Source organism: Rhopilema esculentum, chromosome 21, assembly GCF_057945365.1.
Source record: "Rhopilema esculentum isolate cy_ngs chromosome 21, ASM5794536v1, whole genome shotgun sequence".
NCBI lineage: Eukaryota > Metazoa > Cnidaria > Scyphozoa > Rhizostomeae > Rhizostomatidae > Rhopilema > Rhopilema esculentum.
This window is the reverse complement of record NC_142835.1, coordinates 6639968-6660040: the sequence shown is the minus strand read 5'-3', so window position 1 is coordinate 6660040 and position 20073 is coordinate 6639968. Positions and strand designations below refer to the sequence as shown.

General features: G+C 35.4%; 2 protein-coding genes and 1 long non-coding RNA gene across 4 annotated transcripts; 2 read left to right on the top strand and 1 right to left on the bottom strand.

Moving 5' to 3' along the window:
- Nucleotides 1-152: 152 nt before the first annotated feature.
- LOC135684619 (uncharacterized) lies at nt 153-7210 on the bottom strand. The gene is made up of 5 exons (XM_065200253.2): nt 6930-7210; nt 5008-5388; nt 3160-3471; nt 1879-1997; nt 153-1514 (listed from the first exon to the last, which is right to left on the bottom strand). The coding sequence occupies exons 1-5, from the start codon at nt 6988-6990 to the stop codon at nt 1473-1475; spliced, it is 915 nt and encodes a 304-aa protein (XP_065056325.1). The 5' UTR covers nt 6991-7210; the 3' UTR covers nt 153-1472.
- A 147-nt stretch (nt 7211-7357) lies between these two features.
- LOC135684623 (uncharacterized) lies at nt 7358-8137 on the top strand. Its single transcript, XR_010515893.2, has 2 exons — nt 7358-7737; nt 7854-8137. It is a non-coding gene; the product is annotated as an uncharacterized LOC135684623 (long non-coding RNA).
- Nucleotides 8138-11868: 3731 nt separating this feature from the next.
- LOC148957647 (N-acetylglucosamine-1-phosphodiester alpha-N-acetylglucosaminidase-like) lies at nt 11869-18528 on the top strand. 2 transcript variants are annotated; one of them, XM_089114713.1, is made up of 5 exons: nt 11869-13019; nt 13284-13412; nt 13884-14056; nt 14781-14853; nt 16041-18528. In XM_089114713.1, exons 1-5 carry the CDS (start codon nt 12202-12204, stop codon nt 16222-16224), a joined length of 1377 nt encoding a protein of 458 aa, XP_088970839.1. In that variant the 5' UTR covers nt 11869-12201; the 3' UTR covers nt 16225-18528. The 2 variants fall into 2 exon arrangements, with proteins under 2 accessions (XP_088970839.1, XP_088970840.1); XM_089114714.1 differs by having other exon boundaries at nt 11872-13019; nt 16059-18510.
- Nucleotides 18529-20073: the final 1545 nt, after the last annotated feature.

Here is a 20073-nt window from a genome sequence, read left to right as displayed (position 1 = left end):
TAACATTTTTACTTTGAAGAAGGAAAGGAAATCCAAAGGGAATTGAAAATCAGCCCAACTTGATTAAATTCTGGGTTATCTCGGATAGTAGGATTAAACTGTATGGCTTTTTGCTTTTAAAAAGATATGCTCAGGGTTAAAAAAAACAGAGCTAACAGCCTAAGCTATTTTCTATGACATTAAAACATTATACATACATGATAAACAAATTATGATAATTATATATTACAACTTAGTATACAAGCAAATTACCCTTAATCAAAGCAAACAAAATTTCATTCATATGAATGACATGCATTGCATTGTTGCAACACTTAGATGAGCATCAAAAAGTTGGCACTTGACTGAGACCATCTTCAAACCAGGCTTACCTGAGTTTTTTCATGTTTTTTAAAACTGTGTCTTTTTAAAATCAATTTTTAAAAAACTGTGCCAAATTCCATTATATTGCAAACAAAGCTCCTCCTAGAACATCACACAGCATCAGAATTTTTGATTGTCAGAAGGGTTTAGATTGTTCGTCGTTTCTAAAAGATTGAACACTCCAAGGACAGGCTGAACACCCCAAGAACACCCTAAAAACAAACTATTAAGCGGCTGAACACTCTTGAAAACATATCAAAGTCGGCATATCATTCAAAAAATTAATTAGCTCAATCAATCAAAATCAATTTTGGGGATGGGAAAGGGCCTGATAAGTCTAATGTTGTTGGTGTTGTTACAACCAACTTATGTTTTGCGCACCAGAACTGTGAACGGGGGTACATGCAGAGCAAATTCAAGTTTGACTCCCTTTGAGCATTCAAGCAATTTCCCATTGTTTTGAAAATCTTTCACATCCAGTGACAATGAATGTTGTTTAGACTTGTTTAAACAGGAATATTTCATTAGTAAAAATATGACATGTCACTTGACTACCTGTTAATTGATGAGACATTTATTCCTCACAATTTAACGTTCTGTGTGAGTGATCAAACGCTTATGCGTGGTTTGGTTTATGGGAGTACTGACGCAATCGCGAGTGATCACTCGCATCAAACGAAAAGGCCTGTTAATGGCTTGTTCTTAGGGTGTTCTTTGGGTGTTCAGCCTGTTCTTGGAGTGTTCAGTCTTTAAGAAACAATGTTAGATCGTTACCAACAGAGAGGCTGGGGAGAAGGAATTTGGATCTAATTTTTTGTGAAGAGTCTGGATAAAACTTCCCCCTATTAATGCCAGAAAGTAACCCATTTTGCTCCTAAATTTTGTATGAGAGCTTCCTTTGTTCTTTCAAACCACTATACACTGAGTATGGGTTACATATTAAAACATTTTGGTAAATACTACAAACAACAAATAAATACAAAACATTTATCATGCTAATGCTTTCAAGCGTACGGACTGAAATCATGGTATATAAGTCCTTACCAGCTGTTTTTTACTTAAATGAAGAGAAAAATACCACGCATTGAAAAAGGTATTCATTTCATGCATCACAGACCCAGAGGTGCAACTTTCTCTTTTGAATATGGCCCCTGAAAACAAGACATAAAATACTTAAATGTAAAATTTTGATCCCAACTTCAAGCAGTTGGAGATTATGTGCCTGGACATGGGGATGGTTAATTTGTGTTAATTTCAAGACAACTGTTCTTATTAACAAAAACACCAATTATTTCTGTACACACAATCAGTTTATTAGCTGCATTTCTCGAAGTGATTTGAAAAATTGAATGCATTAGGTAAATGTTTGTTCAATTTTAAAGCACCCATAACAAAGTTATATTTTGAATTTCATTTTAGGCCTAAATGAGATAATATATTATCAATGTCTTAAAACCTTCCAAGGCACCATTAATTAATGTCCACATGAAATTTGTAAAAATAGAAGTTACATACCATGCGTTGGATCTTGATCAACCGATTGCGCCTCCATATCATAAACACAGCAACCAAGCCAAGGGTGGCCAAAGAGATAACTGATGCACCAAGAAGGAATCCCTCATGCATAGAATGCTCTTCAAAAAGAAGGTAACATCAACATGATTTAATATGACAGGTACAACAATCTATTTTTCTTCCTACATATCTTGTAGAAACATGAAAGTTGACTCCACTTTTTTAACCAAAGATAGCTTTCTTTAACAACTTTTTTTAGTATGTAATAACTTGGTATACTCAGTAGTATAGTGAGGGGGAGGCAAGGGGGTGGTGGACCCCCCAATGGCAACAAATATTTTTGAAAAAGGATGTTTTCTGGCATTCAAAGGGTGTGGACTCCCAATTTCCCCTTGCTTAACTCACCTTCCCCCGATCTTAAATCCCTGGCTATGCTACTGGATACATTTTGTAAGTTACTAATTTGAAACATATTTTTAAACTTTTTCCCACCTTGAAGGCTAGCATTATAACATGTTTTTCAAGAAGACAATTCAAATTTCTGGAGATTCCAGGTCAAATATTTTCCACTTCTTTAAAATAAGCAAGTATCAAAACATTCATACTGCTTAAATATATCTTGATACCCTAACCTAAAAGAAAATTTTAAAACTTCCTCATTCAAAATCTGGCACCTCATAAAAAGCAATATAGGACCCTTTGCTGTAAGCATCTAGATTTTGAATTGTATCAATTGTCACAAGGGTTGAAAACACAAATGTGGGTATCTCATCAGAGACTGAGACTTACTTTGGAAATTATGTTGGCCAAAATTATCTGTTGCCATAGCAATACCCTCATGAATGAATATATTAGACTCCTTGATAAAAGGTAGGTAGCCTGTTGCCGTGTCACTAGGTCACATTCTCTCTTAAAGTATACAGTGGCTTAATGCCTATAATGTTATAGATTGTCATCTTTGCTGTTTTTTTTGCCACAAGTCTAATTGATTTCTTTGTGCACTGTCCATTTCACATTTATGAGGGTTCTAAACTTTATCAATGCTCAATTCTGCTCAATGCTCAAATATCAAGCCCTTGGGGCACAAATATGCCATATCTCCCTCAAAGATAATGAATTATAATCATGTTAAGTCCTTCTGCATATTCAATCTAACAGGTTCCATTATGCATACGCATCTTCATATCCATTTGGTATCCAAAAAACTAAAGAAAAAAGAAGACAAAAGACAAGACAACTGGATTGGAAGGAGTCTGAAATCCAAAAAAATCCAGTGCTCACTTGCATAGCATTCACCATCATGCACTTTGTACAGATCATTCCTTATACCACCAACACAGGAATCTGCATCCATCAAGCATTCACTGCTGTAAGTCCTGCCATTGCTGCCACAAACTGGCTCATAAATAGCTGCACACATTGGTACAGCGCATGGCATTGACTCAACTTTATGGCACACATATGAACCATTGGGGAAGCTTGTGCATATGCTATTAGTGCAAGGGGCATGGTAGCACGGATCATCATTTCTCTTTTTGGCAAGCATCTTGTGATGCCTGGGGTGGTCCTTCTTCTGTTTTCTTGGGTAATCAACTACAAAATGAGAGAAAGGGAACTATAAGCACTATAATCAATTCACTTTTCATGTTAGGAAATGCTAATATGTAATACTGCTAAGGACAATGATTAGGAGCAAAGAGGAAGGGGGGCTTGCAGTTACATATTGCTTTGTGCCTTTTCCTTATATATTTTGCTACACCATTAGATCAAAAGAGACTTGAAAAGCTCACAAAAAACTTGCCACGCCAAATGCTACCATTGAGATGCTTGGGCTCTTTGGCCTGAGTGACAGCTAAGCAAACAGTTATCAAACTAGGACTCTGAAATTCACAAAAATCCTTCCTTTGCAGCCAGCTGTGAGGCATGTTCAAGTTTCATATTTATTTTAGAGCCCTTTATTTGAGTAACTTGGGGACTCAAAGAAGAAGCGAAATTATCAGCATTGCATGCTGTGTAAATAATGTGAGGCTATAAAAGAGATGAATCACCATCAGCAGGAGATTAAAAACATTAACTCTTTGTAAACAAGATGCTCTTTATAGAAAACCTTGACTTGCCAGTAACATGTTGCTGGAATTTTAGCACCCTTTAAATGATTTAAAGAGGATTATTTTAAATCTAGAATTTTGATGATGCCTTGGACTGATTTTGAAAAAGTTATTGTAAAATTTTAATTGATTTTATTTTCCAACTTACATTTTCAACTCTCTATTTTTGTAAAGCAGGAAAATGGGAACCATTCAGTTTAGCAGTTATTATTTATGCACCAACTTATCCTAGATAATGGTTGCCAAATGAAAGTCCCCATTGTCATCACAATAATTTGCATTGACAGCAAAGTTACAAAATGAAGAATGTATTCTTGATCTGTTTTTCATTACATGGCTATTATTTGAAAATAAATACCTCAATTTCCCTAACATCAATGATAAATGTTTCCAATCAAAGTTTAATTTTATTCTTAAAAGCAAAAAGAACCTTTACTGAATTAACATTGGTGATAAAAAGAAGGGGAAGTCATCAAGAAAAACAAGACTGCTTTTAGTATTGATTAAAATGAAAGAAAATCACAAAAGGCAGCTAAATTTCCAGCATTATTAACTGACTGTCAATGGGACTTCCTTGGATTAAAGTTCACCTCCTGCAAATGGAGATTAAGTATAAATGAAGGAGAAAACAATTCCCATGTGATTTAAGGTCCAGATAACCATGAATACCTATATCAGCAATAACTATAGATATCTAGAAGACTCATTATCAGCCAGTCAATGCAAGTTTTTCTTCATCTTTTTAACATAAGATGACAAAACATTATGACTCATGGACTAAATTTAAAAGCAGCAATACAAAGGATAACTTGCATCTGACATCAACTCTTCTATTATATTTTGATTAAATTTTACCATTTGTCATATTTTGTACAAAAATAACTTGATGTCAGTAGTAACATTAAATTCCAATTTCTTAACTGAAATTTTCATTATTCCAAAAAAACAATAACTCGAGATCATAAGTTTTGATTGCCTGGTCAAATAAGAAGAAAAAAACTTCTTATGAATCTTAGCATACTTCTCTCATAGTATTCCATCTCAATGTTGTTTTCATATGTATTTTTCTTTCCATTAACAGTGAAATCATAACTTGTTGTAGTCAAATAGTCCCTGTTATGGATCCAATCATGGCCACCAGCAGCACACCATCCCATATTCAACGTGGCTGACAATGTGTATTCTGCTCTGTTTGGTTTCTTGAATGAAATATTGTACATCACATTCCCATCGTGAATTTTCAAGTCATTTCCCTTCAAAACTTTGCTTGTAATGTCAATTGATGGAGCATCAGCAATCATGGAGTCCTGAACTTTCAGGGTAAGGCATGATCCTGTTGGGATACTTTCAAGTGTCTTTCCAATAAAGCTGATCTTGCCATACACTATTGCTTGCTCCACATCTGAATTCGCGAAGAGATGTAGATAATAAATAAAACAATACTTTGATAATCTTTCACTGTTATATACACTTTTGTTATAAGAACCATTTACCAGCAAGCACAGAAACAATAAATGGTTGCATAAACAATGTATATATTGTGCTTACCACCAACTACTTAGATAATTGTGCAGGGGCTCAAAGTTCTTATTGTTTGATGGTCTGAGGGTCTGGTGGTCTTTCAAAACTGACTTTTCTACTTTTATATTCTATCAGTTGTTTCTAAGACCACTTGGGGGATTCCAATAAAATGGTAGCCTCCCAGTGGGAGAACAGCAGCTCTATCTGTGGACTCCCATATATGACCTGTTGTGGTCTCCTGAAAGGGAGAACTGCCGACATTGGTGGATAATTGCAGTAAAAACTAGTTGTCCTGGCTGTTACCTTGTGTAGGGATAGGTGGTCACCCACAGATTCGACATGTTGTTCTGAGTGTGCAGGAGACCAATTTGTTCACCTCTGAACCACTAACAATTTTGCACAAAAGTTTTAGTAGCATTTGTTGATTTGCTGATAAAATCTGCTCTGTTTGAGTTAGCATGAGAAAAACATTTTAAAACATATGTTCTTTTTCTATGTATTTTTCATTTGAGGATGGACATGTTCTCATGATGTTCCTACTTTGTTCTGATTAAGTGGGTTTTTTTTAAATGAGTTTAGATATATATATAATAAATAAATAATAATAAATAATATATAATAAATCAGACTTAAATAGAAAATAATAATCAGGAAAACAATAAAAAATTCAAAAAGCTAATATTCATGCTTTTGCAAAGTTTTAAATAATTATCAAGCAATTGGATATCAATCATTTGTTGACAGATGCTTATTAGACAGAGGAATAATTGGTTAACAAGAGCCGATATTTGTTAGTTTAACAGTGTAACTAATTCTAGAAAATAAAATCCATGGGGGAGAATTTAATCCAGCAAAATAATACTCTGGGCTTCTTTGGATTACATTGTTGTTCTATTTCCAATCAAAATACTTGCAATAGAGAAGTAATAATAATTAGCACTTCTCCAAATCACATTTACGATACCATGCCACATGAACAAATAACTCTAAATAAGTAAATTAGTTCTTTTTATCTTTAGCGCAAATAGTAGATCGGTAATATTCGAAGATTTTTATGCGTAGCTTTCTAAATCATTTCTAAGGTTGACAATTCAAATGTCTAGTGTATGATCCCAGAACATTCAGAAACATTCTGAATCGCAGATTTGACCCTGTTTCGGTACAAAAAAGCAAATCTCAAGTATACATAGCTTTTGGTTCCACAAAAAAATTCTATGAATTGATTACCTAATGCGGGGCTGGCTTATTTAATTAATATAGCAAGCTTTCGTGCTACGTTGCATTTGTTTTGCCTGCCACCAACTACAACTCAGGACGGTTAGGCGCATGGAGTGGTTGCGCCAAATTCTTCAAAATTTATACGCACGAAGAAATCTGAAAAAACTTCTGGACCTTATGAAAAATTAAAGGATTGTTTCCTACCTGTTGAGACGCAAACAGCAATGCTGCAAATCAGACAAATCCATGAGAGTTTTTTATCCATTCTTCCCTTGATAGAACGGCTTTCTGACTGGCCAACGTTTACAGTTGTGCGCACCAAGGCCTAGCAACCAGCTGCAGAACTACAATTAGGTATTGACTTAAACAAGATTAATAAAACTCCTTTAAATATCTTGTGAAAAACAGAAAATACGGCTTCTTTAACCTGAACGCGTTATTTCTTTCCAGCTAGATTTGCTTTGACTGTTTTAAATCACATTTCGCATAAGTCTGAATCGAGAGCTTTCGTACATTTCCCATAATGCACAACGGCATTAATTGCTTGTAAACAAAGCAGACCTGTAAACAGTGGGGTTGAAATGGTTTAAATATATATGTAAATGGCTATTCCCCTAAGCAACAGCTTCTTCTGTCGTGAAGATCTATCACAACAATCAAATTCATATGTAGATTTTATTCAGTTGAGATTAACAGCAGGGCTACGTATCAGTTGGGATACGACATATTTTCAAGTCTTCACACTTTTTATGCTCTAATTCAACCAAATCTGTTTATCTAAATGTATGGCCTTAGGTAAAAACGAATGTTAATGAAAATCATTACTAGAGCATTTGAGGTTTCAAATAATTCATGAAACAATCAATATTTGATCGTCTTCTCTATGCAATGAAATGACCTAAATAAAGTTGTGTTTCTATCTGAGGCTTGAGAGGCCTGGGGTTAACTAGACCCAGGCTCTGTCAAGTATAAATTGGAAGACCAACAGGGCCTATTTCTCTGAGGCCTAAAGGTGAGTAGGGCACTGTGCACTGTAGCTCATTTGCAACGGCGATACTAAGCCTCGTTTACTGTGTGAGCTTTTAGTTTTCACTCAAGTTTAAGTAATTAATTCGTTATATTTTTCAGGCTGATGATGAACATGCCAAAAGTCTGATGTGCTTTGGCACAGTTGAAGACAAAAAGCATGAGAAGTGAATACTCAATGTGTAAACCGTGGTCTTGTATTGTTTATTGTGTGATTTTATGTCGTCTTGTTATGTTTATTGAATTTTTATTGTTTCTTATCTCTCTCTACCCCTTCATATCTCTCTCTCACTCGATCTACCGAGCAATGATGATTTACACTTGATCGGATAAACTGTCCTATCAAGATGGTTAATGATCGCAGCTACACTTGATCTGAGCTCACTGGTCGCCCTCTCAAAAGAAAAGTGCCGAATTCTTAGTGAAAATGCATTCTTTTTGTTATATTTTCTAAAGGGGACAAAAATTATCCCACTCTTGAATTCAATTGTTGCTATCGAATTGATGGCACGAGGCATGCCAGCTAGATTCCCCTTTCCAAAAGTTTTTCTATTAGAATGAAAATAACAATAAATTTATTAGAAGTTGGCGCTACACAGCTATTTACAGTAAAACATACTTGAGCTAATCCAAGCCAACTGTTAAAACTCATTCGTCTAATAATTACATGTAAGATAAAATGCATAATATTTCAAGTAGGTTTGTATTCACTTCCATAAAGTTATCAGCAAACAATTGGATAATCATGTTTAAATCATTCCCCGCAATTACATTATTATCGCACGTATGTATCGTTATATCATCCGCGGAGAGCAGTCAGGGCCGGATTTACCCAAAGGCCAACCAGGCCATGACCTAGGGCCCGGCGGTTTTTAAGCCCCGCGCTAAACAAAGTAAATCTTTTGGTCCAAAGCAAATTTTTTCATCCATGATCCATAATGACAGCATTGCTGGAATAGAACGTAGAAGCGGCACCGTTGGCACCGGTCTGTGTTGTGCACGGGATATGTATATTTGCGCAATAATTTCATTTTTTCAAACATTGTTCTTTCTACTATGGGCCATGTCATGACAAGCTGTGTTGCTTGTTTCTTTTAACGAAATAACCAGATTTTAGCAATAGAGTTGTAAAATATTGACATCATAACTTAAAGATTTATTTCTGAATCTTCAATTTTTAACACGTACGTTAAGAATACGAAGCAGAAAGAATACGTTGAAATGTCTGTAAATGCGGAAAAGCAGTTATATCTGTTGCATATTTCATATGATTCGACCATTCGAAGTTTGCTAATGCATTGCTGTTTATTTCCCTTGGTTCAAAGTTTCAAAGCTGAGGCAGGCTCCTTATGACTATGTTTGACATAGAAAAGCAACTAAACACCGGTCTTGTGACACAAGTAAACACCCAACATTGCCAAAAACAATAACTTTGCCCCACCAACCGTAAGAACGAACTACAAAAAAAATTTATTGTCTGTAAAGCGTAAAGATTTAGAACAACATACTTTGCAAATTAAAGATTTAATTGCTAAAAAATCCTAATAAAAACCCTCTTTCTTGTCTACTGAGACCTTACTATACAATAAAAAGAAACAATATTTTGTCGTCTTAATCTTTTATTCTTTTTGCTTAATCTTTCTTTTCGTTGTATCTTTTTTCATATTTAATTTTTGTTTTCTTGCAGTTCATTAATTCTAATAATCAAATGCTAATAAACTTCAATAAAAAACTTGGATTGTAAACTGAAACGGAAAACTCATGGCCCCAACACCTAATAACTACCTAGTGTCTTGTACTACAGTGTCCAGTGGCAATTCTCACAATTGTGTGACAGAGGGGGGCAGGGGGGCTACAGCCCCCGTAGGAGCTGCTTAGCCCACCCGTCGGAAGATATACAAAGAAAATTTATAATTTACTAACTGAGCAAGATTTTTCTACCGTTAGTAAAATTTTTACAAAAGAAAAGAAGTAACTGATTACAGAAATCCCATTGAGTGTAAATGTACTACCAGGTAACTCTCAAGTAATTTACGCACCATATCGGGTACCCTGGGTACCAGACTCAAGTGAGTATCGGGAAACTCAACCCTCTTATTCGGCATACCAAATGAATTATTATGTAGGTAAAATTCTTAAAGACAACTGGAACATAATTTTACCAGATAAAGAACTTAAACAAGAATGGAAATAGCCCCTATACTAGCATCAAAGAGACAAAAACATTGGAGATCTAATTACGCAAACTTGATGACACATGGGTAACACCCCCCACCCCCTCAAAAAATTCTAAATCCGTTCTTTACTCGGCAGTTTTGGCATTTTTGGCGCTTGCTCTGCAAACTTGGTGGTGACATTAATTAAAAAATCAATGATATTCAATGGTATATTTAACTGTTTTCATTTTCATTACTCTTAACTCCACTCCTCGGAATGTTCTCTTCACTCCTCGGCACGTTAATATTTTAACTGATAAATGGCAAACTGTAACCAGTGAGAAACAAACTAAACATTAAAATGTTTCAATCGATTAAAACCGTCTAATAGCGTTCTGCCTGTGGGTATTTTATTCTAAGAATAAGGTTGTTTTGTAAAGGTAGAACAAATTGATCCAATGAATGCATTTTCCAACGGACTGGAATCATCAAAATTTTAAAAATTTACCCGCCTTTTGCGGCAACTATGGTGCCGCCTCAGGCAATATCTTTCGTGTACTATTGCGACACGATGATTAATCTGCAAGCTAACAAAGACTTAACCTACCTAAGTAAACATGTCTCTTTGTTACTCAGAAAAGTTTAGAACGTTAAGAATATAGAAAAATCACGGAAAACGATCTACAATAAGCTTTCTTAATATATGTAATATGTCTTTTAGGGACATTTTATCACAAAAGCTATTCCCCCACAAAAAATATTATTCCAGCTCTAAGTAGCTGCCCTTTGTTGTTTGTTAAATTCGTGTCATGTCATAATCTTAATGTTTGTGCGTCTTTTTTGCAACTGGGATTCCATGTTTTGTCTCCGATTGCCTAGCCCCCTGTCGGAAGGTCAATCCCCTCCATCGGAGAATTTCTCGTAAGCATCTGATTTTTATCATAAGAAGGTCGTGTTTAGTACAATCGAGCACTTTGGATATAACCATTAGGATTGCACCAACATTCTCTCCCTCATCTAAGCTTTTCTTCATTTTTCAAACATTCGAACCAGTGCGTGCTGCGCATTGTACCCCTTACGAAAACTACATAAAAGTGACGATAAACGTGGTTGCATGTTATTATGTATATTTTTTATTCATCTCTCTCAAAAACCTTAGAAACAGTTGGCAATACGCTCTCGGGTCCGTAATTTTTCTGACTGTTTTCCTCCTCCGATTTATGAAGAGAAGTGACATCTGCAAGTTTTAATAAGTCCGGAAAAAACACCATTCATTCTGAAAGCAGTTATTGAAATAAGCTGCATCGATTTGGTGCAAGCTGCTTTTAAGCGCTTCTGCGGGTATATTTCTAAAAATTGTTGTCTTTTTAGAATAAGGTCTCTCAACTTAAATCTCTCAACTTCAGAATGCATCGGTTCCAAATTACCTTTTGGAATTAAATAAATCATTGTTTCAAACAAAACAACGAATTTTCTTTGTGCTTTGGTGTTTTAAATATTTTGTTATAGCCCTTTTTACCTTTCTATAGGATCTAATACACCTTCTGTGCGTATGGTACTCTCCTTGTTCTCCGTAAAGACCCAATAAGTCAGTCAGTGATAAATATAAAATAATCATTCATGGTTCTGGAACTTCCTTATCTTTGGAGTATATCGTATGATTATTATCGGTAAGGGTAATTTCTGCAACTTCCTTATCTTTGGGAGTTATCGTATGATTATCGATAAGGATAATTTTTTAATTAGATCGACCTTTATCGGAAAGGACAGGTTTGACAGTTTTCAAAAATTTTAATTGTAAGTATTGAACATCCTGATTATCCAAAAAGTTAAGCTTGTTTGCCCTTTCTCTTTTTAGACGTTGGGTAATGACGGTAAACAGGGCCACTGAGTCTGGGATATTCAAGCGGGGGGGGGGGGGGGGGGCGATTATTCGGTACTCAAGCGAACACTGAAACCAATGTTGACATGTATGGGTTTGTTTCTCAGAACGAGGCAAAACGTATATGGCTGCAGACCTGCATAAAAGCAGCCAGATGTTTTCCGATCTTCTGATTTTGGTAGAGATCGGAAAATTAATGTTTAACATGTTGATGTTTGCATAGTTATTTTCTTGAGAACGGGTTTTAACAGGCTGAAGGTGTCAAGAAAATTGTTCATTGTTGAATCGTTGCTGTTTTGTGCCTTGATTTACAATGGGGATGGCCAGCGTCGCATATCGAAAATTTAACTAAGCAACTTCTGCCTACCTGAACTCTGACAGCAAATTGAAATTGCTTTTCAAACAAGGAAATATGAATCTCACTGCTTTTCTGTGGCGAATTGCATTCATTCTTTATTTCTGTCAGCATAGATGCTTCAGTATTATAGAGGATGTTTTGCTGCCCTACCAGAAGTCACATGATGATACGAAGAGAAACCACAGATACGTAAGGGAATGCCAACATATAATTCACGGTAACAAGACTTTTGAGACTTACAGAAGTTATAATACAAGTAAGGAAAACTCTGTTGAATATTTAAAGTATTTGACTCATAAAATCGAATCAAGGCAGGACACATTTGTTATCAAGAAGAAATACGTACACGGACATATAGCACTGATAAACAATCCCGCAAAAACTTTTTCAGTATTGTATCCAGGATCTAAAGCAACTTGCAGCCAATGGTCTGGTATCAGAGAAACAGTTTCAAATACAGCAAAGCATGCTAAATGCACAATTGCAATAAATGCTGGATTTTTTAATACACACACTGCAGGGTGTTTAGGAAATATTGTGTCCAATGGTCACATGATACATGATTCAAATGGTGTCCAGAATGCTAACTTTGGAATTCGAAAAAATGGGGAACTAGTTGTGGGTTATTTGTCAGATGATGATGTTACTGAAAAAAATAACCCTTTTGTGCAACTCATTTCTGGTGTTGGTTGGCTTATTAGAAATGGTAAAATATATATTAATGAGAGCAAAAAGGCAGAATGTGCAGATACAGAAGAAACTGGTACAATAGAAAGGTTTTTCAATGTTGTCTCGGCAAGGTCAGCAATAGGCCATGACAAAGATGGAAGAATCATTCTTATTACTGTTGATGGGAAAACTGATAAACAAGGGTGAGTTTTTGCATTTCAAAGATAGAACCAGTGTTTCTGTCCAGAAAAGGATTAATTGTTTATTATTCTATGATCAAACAGAAAACTGTTTGAATTTCTATTAGGCATATTTCGATTGATGATGGTATACAATATGAATGCTATTTTAAACTCAGTCGAAAATCCCTGAAACCATTTTATGCTTGGTGGATGAAGATTCCAATTTAGCTTCCCTATCTGATTAAGTAAACAGCATAGTCATGATAAGGATTGCTACTCTTCTAGAGTCAACCTGTTGGAGCTTGCACGGATTCTAAAAGAGCATGGAGCAGTTAATGCTATAAACTTGGATGGAGGAGGATCAGCCACATTTGTTGTTAATGGAACAGTTATAAACTACCCTTCAGATATGTGGTAAGCATAAGAAAGTTTAAATTGAATAGCTTTATGTGGGTATTCCAAGTTCTACTGACAGAAGCCCCAGCCTCCCACAGTTCTGTGACCATTTCATGACAAGATTATATAATTTAACAGTTGGGTTCAACTTTCTTTGTAAAGAAAACAAATAGGATTTCCAATGTGAATTTCTTGTAAAAGCTCAAAAATCTTTGTGTTGAAATCAATTATATGTTTGTTTGCAAGCTTTTTGAAGAGAGGAATAGTGCAAACAGTAGATTTGCAAATGGAATAGAAACTAGAGTTCTGTTTATTTTGTAAAAGATCTAGGTATTAAAATATGGACTTCTTATCCGAGAAATTAAATTCACAGAAAAAATCCTTTGAATATATATGTTGGAAATTGACCGACTGTATAAATTTAAAGCATATTCCTTAAGAAGAAACATTTTATTTTTGACGTTGTCAAATTCTCTAATCTCTTTTTAGCGGGAAAGATTATTCATGTGAAAGGAAGGTCTCAACTATCATTTGTATACATAATTCTGTATGTGGGAACTGTGTTTGCTCTGGTACAAGAGGCCAATGCATCAATGGAGTGTGTCATTGTAACCATTCGAGGCCTTCCAATGTAAGTGTGGAAAATTTGCACCAGCAAAATGGTAAGTTTTGTATTAATCACATTAAGTCTCCTTACATTGTGAATAGTATTGTATCAAATGATGTTCTAAAAGATCTTTGCATTATTTATTGTAACTCAGATGTTGCAAAATGCTTGATTTTGAAAGCCAAAACACAGCCATTGGGCTATGATATAAGGAGGTTCCTGTAAACAGAACTTTTCACAACACTGAGAGTTTCTAACAGCTTAAAATACAGGTCTATATAATTAAAAGATATAATCTATATAATCAATGTTTTTTCTGGAATAAATCTTGAAAACTAATGACAGAATGTATGGCTAATATAGCAGAAAGACTGAGAGCATTGTGTAAGGTAGTGTCTGCAATGCAGTTCTTCAGGCTTTTTAGTTTTAATTCTAAGCAACGCCTTGTATCTCCCCCTTTTTTAAGGATAGTTGTTTTGTCTTATAGTTTTAAGACTCAGATAGACTTGCCAAGTTACCTCTTAGTAATTCCTTGGCATCAAAGTTTGAATTACTCTTTGAGAGTATAGAATAATGGCAGACATCTCTGGCAATGGCATTGCTTACTAGAGGGTTTTGGTATCATAACTTGTTGTGCTAAGAACAATTTCAAATGTTTTGTATAACATATGATGTAGACAGGGACTACTTTTATGTTCATTTTGCTAATTGAAGACGTTCTGTTGTGATATTTATGTGATTCATCTATAATGGGATCTTTGATAACCTCTTTTGTCAAGGAAAACGTATCATCAGTAATGTTGATGGCTCAAAGAAAGACGAAACCAGTAAAAATGTTATATTCAAGGAAAGGTATGAATTATGCTCACCAATTTCAATTCATTCTAGTTTTTTGGTAACTTGTCAGCCAACTAGTGATGATGGGAACCTTAGAGTGCTAGTGGACAGAAATTAGTTTTAAAGATATTTGATAGAGAATGAATTATTACTTTGATGACCCAGCTATGATCAAACCCTTAGGGAACCATTTTAAATAGGCAAAACAATTGAACACCTTGTTCTCATTGCCATGGTAACTAGCTAAATTCCTGAACAGTTCTGTTGGAATGAAATTCATATCGGGGGGGGGGGGGCTGCCCATTGTATTCCTTGTCATCCAGTACACTGTTAAAAAGGAAGCATGCTACAGTTTGACAGCTATTGTGGGGGCTCCAGCCCCCCTACCCCAGCCCCCCGGTTTCAACAGGCCTGCGGGATAACATGAATAGTATGTTAGATATATTTTTACTTTGCTCATCTTTAATAGAATCATCTTGTAAGAAGCTCAAGTATTGCCCTCTGTTGATTTTATGGAATATTACTTGGAGCGATTTTGGGTCAATTCAAATATTTTTTTCTTGATGTGCTTTTCAATATCAATATATCAAAAAAATGTTAACGTTTCTCTGTGAGTCGTTGAATACTTATAACGCTTGTAATTCCATGTAACATGGTACATACATTTGGTTTTTTTTAATTATCCTGGTAATTTAATTAACTACAGCAATTATGCCAAATTGTATAAGAGCAATAATTGTAAACAATCAGTTCTTTTTTAACAATCTTCTAAAGAATCTATTTCAGTCCCTTCCCATTTGTCTCCTTTTGAAACTTTTGGCAAATATGCTTGTTATCTGAAAAAAGTTTATATAAATGAAAAGTATTTTGATTTTTTTCACCATTCTTTATTCTTTTATCTTCTATCAGCCCAATAAAACCTGAGTACTAATGCTATAGGAATATTGAAATCAAAATAATTTGAATTTAAGTGAGTCTCTGGACACAGGAAAATTTAACAATTTTTACCTATGAAGATTAAACTCTTGGAAAGACGACAAAAGATGCAATCGTTCCCTTGCAAAGTGATTTTTTGATAATTTTCACATCTTTATAAGCAGCTACACTAGACAGTTAGCCTCGCCCCACACTTCTCTGTTTAATGAAGGTGTTAGTTGTTAACCTGTTGAATCAGCGCAAAGCTTACTACCCTTAATTTGCAGAGCTTTATTCACTTGCAGCCTTGGAGGTATTTGGTTCATATCACTGACAGCTGTTCTAGGATGCAGTCTGTTAATGAATATATTCCTTGTTGTCATGCTACGCGTGTCAAAAAAGAAACAAGAAAAGCCATGGCGGCAGGGAGATCTGAGAGGCCTGCTGGATGAAGATAGCGACGGTGTCTAAAATTGATATCAATCAAAATCTGATAAGTAGTAAACAGTATAATAAGCGTAGAGAAATAATCATTCGAAAATATTTATTTAATTATTGATGTGGTTAAGTATCGGCTGGTCCAAACACGCTCAGTTTTGCCAGTCTCGTAGCTTCCTTCTTTGATTGTGAAGTATGGAGTGGGTTAACTGGCCTTCTTGCGAACTGTACATTAGCCAATCTGATCGTTCTATTCTATCAACATGACCTTTATTACTTGCTGCAGGTGCTTCTTAACTTCTCTGTTTGCACCAAGGACCAGTGCTGGTATGCTGATAACGAGAGGTTGCCCCTCATAAGACCATCTTCTAGACTTCATCTTTAGTGATCATCTTTTTACTGTTCATGGGTCCATTGCTAGGATTCTTTTAGAGAAAAGTCCTGGAATGTTTTAAAAACATTCTAAAGTAGAACAACGTGTAGATAACGTGATTGGATGAACGCTACAAAAACAAATTCAGGTCATGAAAGAAGAGACAGTCTTCCACTTCATTTAACGTCTGCAGTCACTGCCTCGGTATTGGCTGCGCAAGACATCTGTATGCTAGCATTAAACTGGTTTGATAGTTAATTGTCAACTTTGGGTCACACCAGACGCAAAAATCTCTTTTTGCTTAATTCTGAAGAAATCCTGTTTGCTTCTGCAGAAAATCTTTTGCTTTTTCTTCCGCAAATCCTCCATTCTTATATCTCTGACACCCTAATTCACTTGACGAAGTTAATCAGCTATTTGCTGGAGCGATCTTATAATTCATTTTTAAATTAAATCAATGGAAATTAACGGTGTTGGGTATGCTACAAGCTTAAATAAAATATTATTCATAGTAAAATTTGGTAATTTGGTTTATAGCCCAAATTTATTCTTTGGTAATCGTGCGTAGATATTAAGTGTGTAAATCCATTTTCTTTTTCTGAATTTTATTCAATTTTAATTTATTCATTCTCCGTGAAGCTCAGCGTTTTATCTTCGAACGATCAGCCTCTAATGGTCTCTAATTTAATATTGTTTGGTTGCGAAACCCAATGTTTCATTTTTTTCATTTTTAAGATTAATACGTAATACTCTTTTAGTATTAATACAATGAAGATAAAATAAGAAAACAATTATTTTATTCCTATTATTTTATCTTGATACAATCAAATATAGTACAATAGCTGTCAGTTGAAATGTGAACTAACTAATCTATTAGCGAAAGTGCTGCTATACCAAGAGGTCTTGTTTACGTGTACCCAGTTCTGAAGATGATCTTTAGATGCTCTTTTAAAATGAAAACAGATTCAGTGTTTCGTACGCTATTTAGTATTCCCTTCCTTGGAATATCGGCTTTTTACCCGATTGCATTATTACTGAAAATTGTGCGTACCTATCTCTATTTTCCCCTCTCCCAAGCCAATGATTCAATGCGGGATATAATATCCCTTGGATTTAAAAACTAGTAAACACTTGGATAGAAATTAGGAAAATACGGTAGGAAAATGGGCAATTTATTTAGATAGAGACAGTTCAGTTGTGTTTGTCCATATTTCAGAATACGAAATCTTATTACAGACCAACCAGTCATGTGGTTTCAGAACTAATTTGTGGATTCTAACAATATAGTTGTAGATTATGTCGAGTATCAAACAACTGCTATTTATTTCAATTGTAAGCTAGCCCCGTGTGAATCATGATCTTAGATTAGATAAAAACGCACTTGATTTTGGTTTCTTCATTCGTTCGTTAGCCTTCCTGTCTGCAAACTTTGCTTGGCTCTCAGGCAAAGTTTGACGTTGCGCATACATAGGTGCAGCATTACTATTGGTCCAGTAGTATCCATTTTTGTTTCTATTACCATTGAATGAAAGAAGTGAACTGCATATGATGCTGCTACATGTGGCAATTACAGACCTTGCTGCAGGGCTAATTATCAAGTAACTTCACTGCGTACACGTACATTGCGAGTCTGAAATGGCCTCCTTACTACCAGTAGTAGACAGCTGTCTTTTGAGATCATAGTCTTCAGAAATTGCATACATGCATTGAGTGCATTGGTCAAGATCGGATCGAAGCCTGAGTTATGTACCAGTCAGTATATCAATTCACAATGTAGCAATTTTTTGCTCATTTTGAAATTCTGCGCGGTAGCCCTTGCACTCTAAAAGCAGAAATAGTGGAGGCATGCAGTTCCAACTTGAGTTCTTGTGGAACATCGAGTCAGATCTTCAAAGTATATGGTAGGCATTTTACAGTGTCCAGTGCGATTTGAGTTGGCTAAGTAAAAGCAAAGATGCCAACACATTTCAATCAAAAAACTCTGTCCCACAACTCATCCTTCCTCCTTAGTTCTTGTAAAGTTTGGAACGCTCTACCCTCTTCCTGCTTTTCGGAATCGCATGGCCGGTCTCGAATAAAAACTGTTGTCAAGTGTCTTGGCCTTACCTCCCTCTCTTCTAATTCCCCCGTTCTTCTCTTGTTAGGACTTAGTCAACGTCTCATGTGCCTCTCCGTAACATAACCTCCTAGAAACCACATCCTTCCCAGGGCTCTTAAAAATTAGCCATGCCTTTCTTGGCTCTCAAATTAAGAAAATTAGAAGTGTTTGAAATTCAATTATTGCCAAACCGTTTTTGGTGAACTTTGGTGAATTTTGCGTTGATCAATCATCAGCTTTTTCTTACTTAGCTGTCCAATCCTAACATTTGTTTGAACAGAGCATTCAGTGACCTATATTTTCTTGAGATTTGTTTGTTAATTTAGCCAGCTCTCAAAATTAAAATTTTAGCTCCTTTATCCACAGTTTATGTGCATTTAAGAATGAACAAATCAATGATAGCAAGTTGTTGGATTTCAGAATGGTCCAGATTAAAAGTTTTTTATGCCATGTTTTAGTTATTAACATGATGAGAAGAAAAGGCTAAGAGCGATGCGTCATTCCTACACAGCTCCTAGTTCGGTGAGATAGCGGAAGAAATTTCCACTGCAAAAATTCATTTTCAGTGAAAATTCTGCTACCGAACATGGCGTATTTCTGTTTGCTGTCGAGTTTCATCTCATTCTCGTAGAACTCATAAAAAAATTTCTTTCTACCCAACACCCGAAAGTAGCTTTTAGGACACTGAAAATATTGGCTGATCGAGCAATGTCCTGGTCCTTTCTCCCGACGTGACCACACCTTTCCTACGCCTAGAACTGCAAAGATTGAAATTGTGCTTGGAATGCAAGACAAATGAAATTAGACAAATGCCTTCTGCGTCTTTTCAAGGCATAACTCGATTCAGGTTGAACATATAGTGTAATAGTTCCATGTTATTACTTTTTAGACTGGTGCTTAGCCTAGAACTATGATGATATTATTGTCACTCCTTCTCTTGTGAATAGACTATCACGGTCAAGACTTCAACAAGTCAATCTTATTACCCATTACGGTTCTTTGCTTGAGCAATTTGTTTTCTTTGCCAATATCAGAAAGTTTTTTTGGGTTTGGGTTGGGTTCAAATTTCGTTTCTTCAAACTGTCTTTCTAGAAACAGTTCAAACTATTCTGGACTTTAGAAACTTTGCTTTAGATAAAAATGATTAACACTTGTTTTTGAGTAAGTCTAGAAAAGTCGATTGCTAGAACATGTACTACCTGGAGAGAAAACCGATCACGACTTTTATATATTCACATCTATATAAAAACTAAAATGTTTATTTCTTTGAAGTATTGAATCCATCACAATCGTGTCTTAAGGTTTTTGCTGTTGAATGGATGACGATGTTACAGCCCTGTTTATTGAAGAAATTCTAACTGGGCATTCAGAAATGCTGCTTGTTATACACAATTAATAGATTTACCTCTGC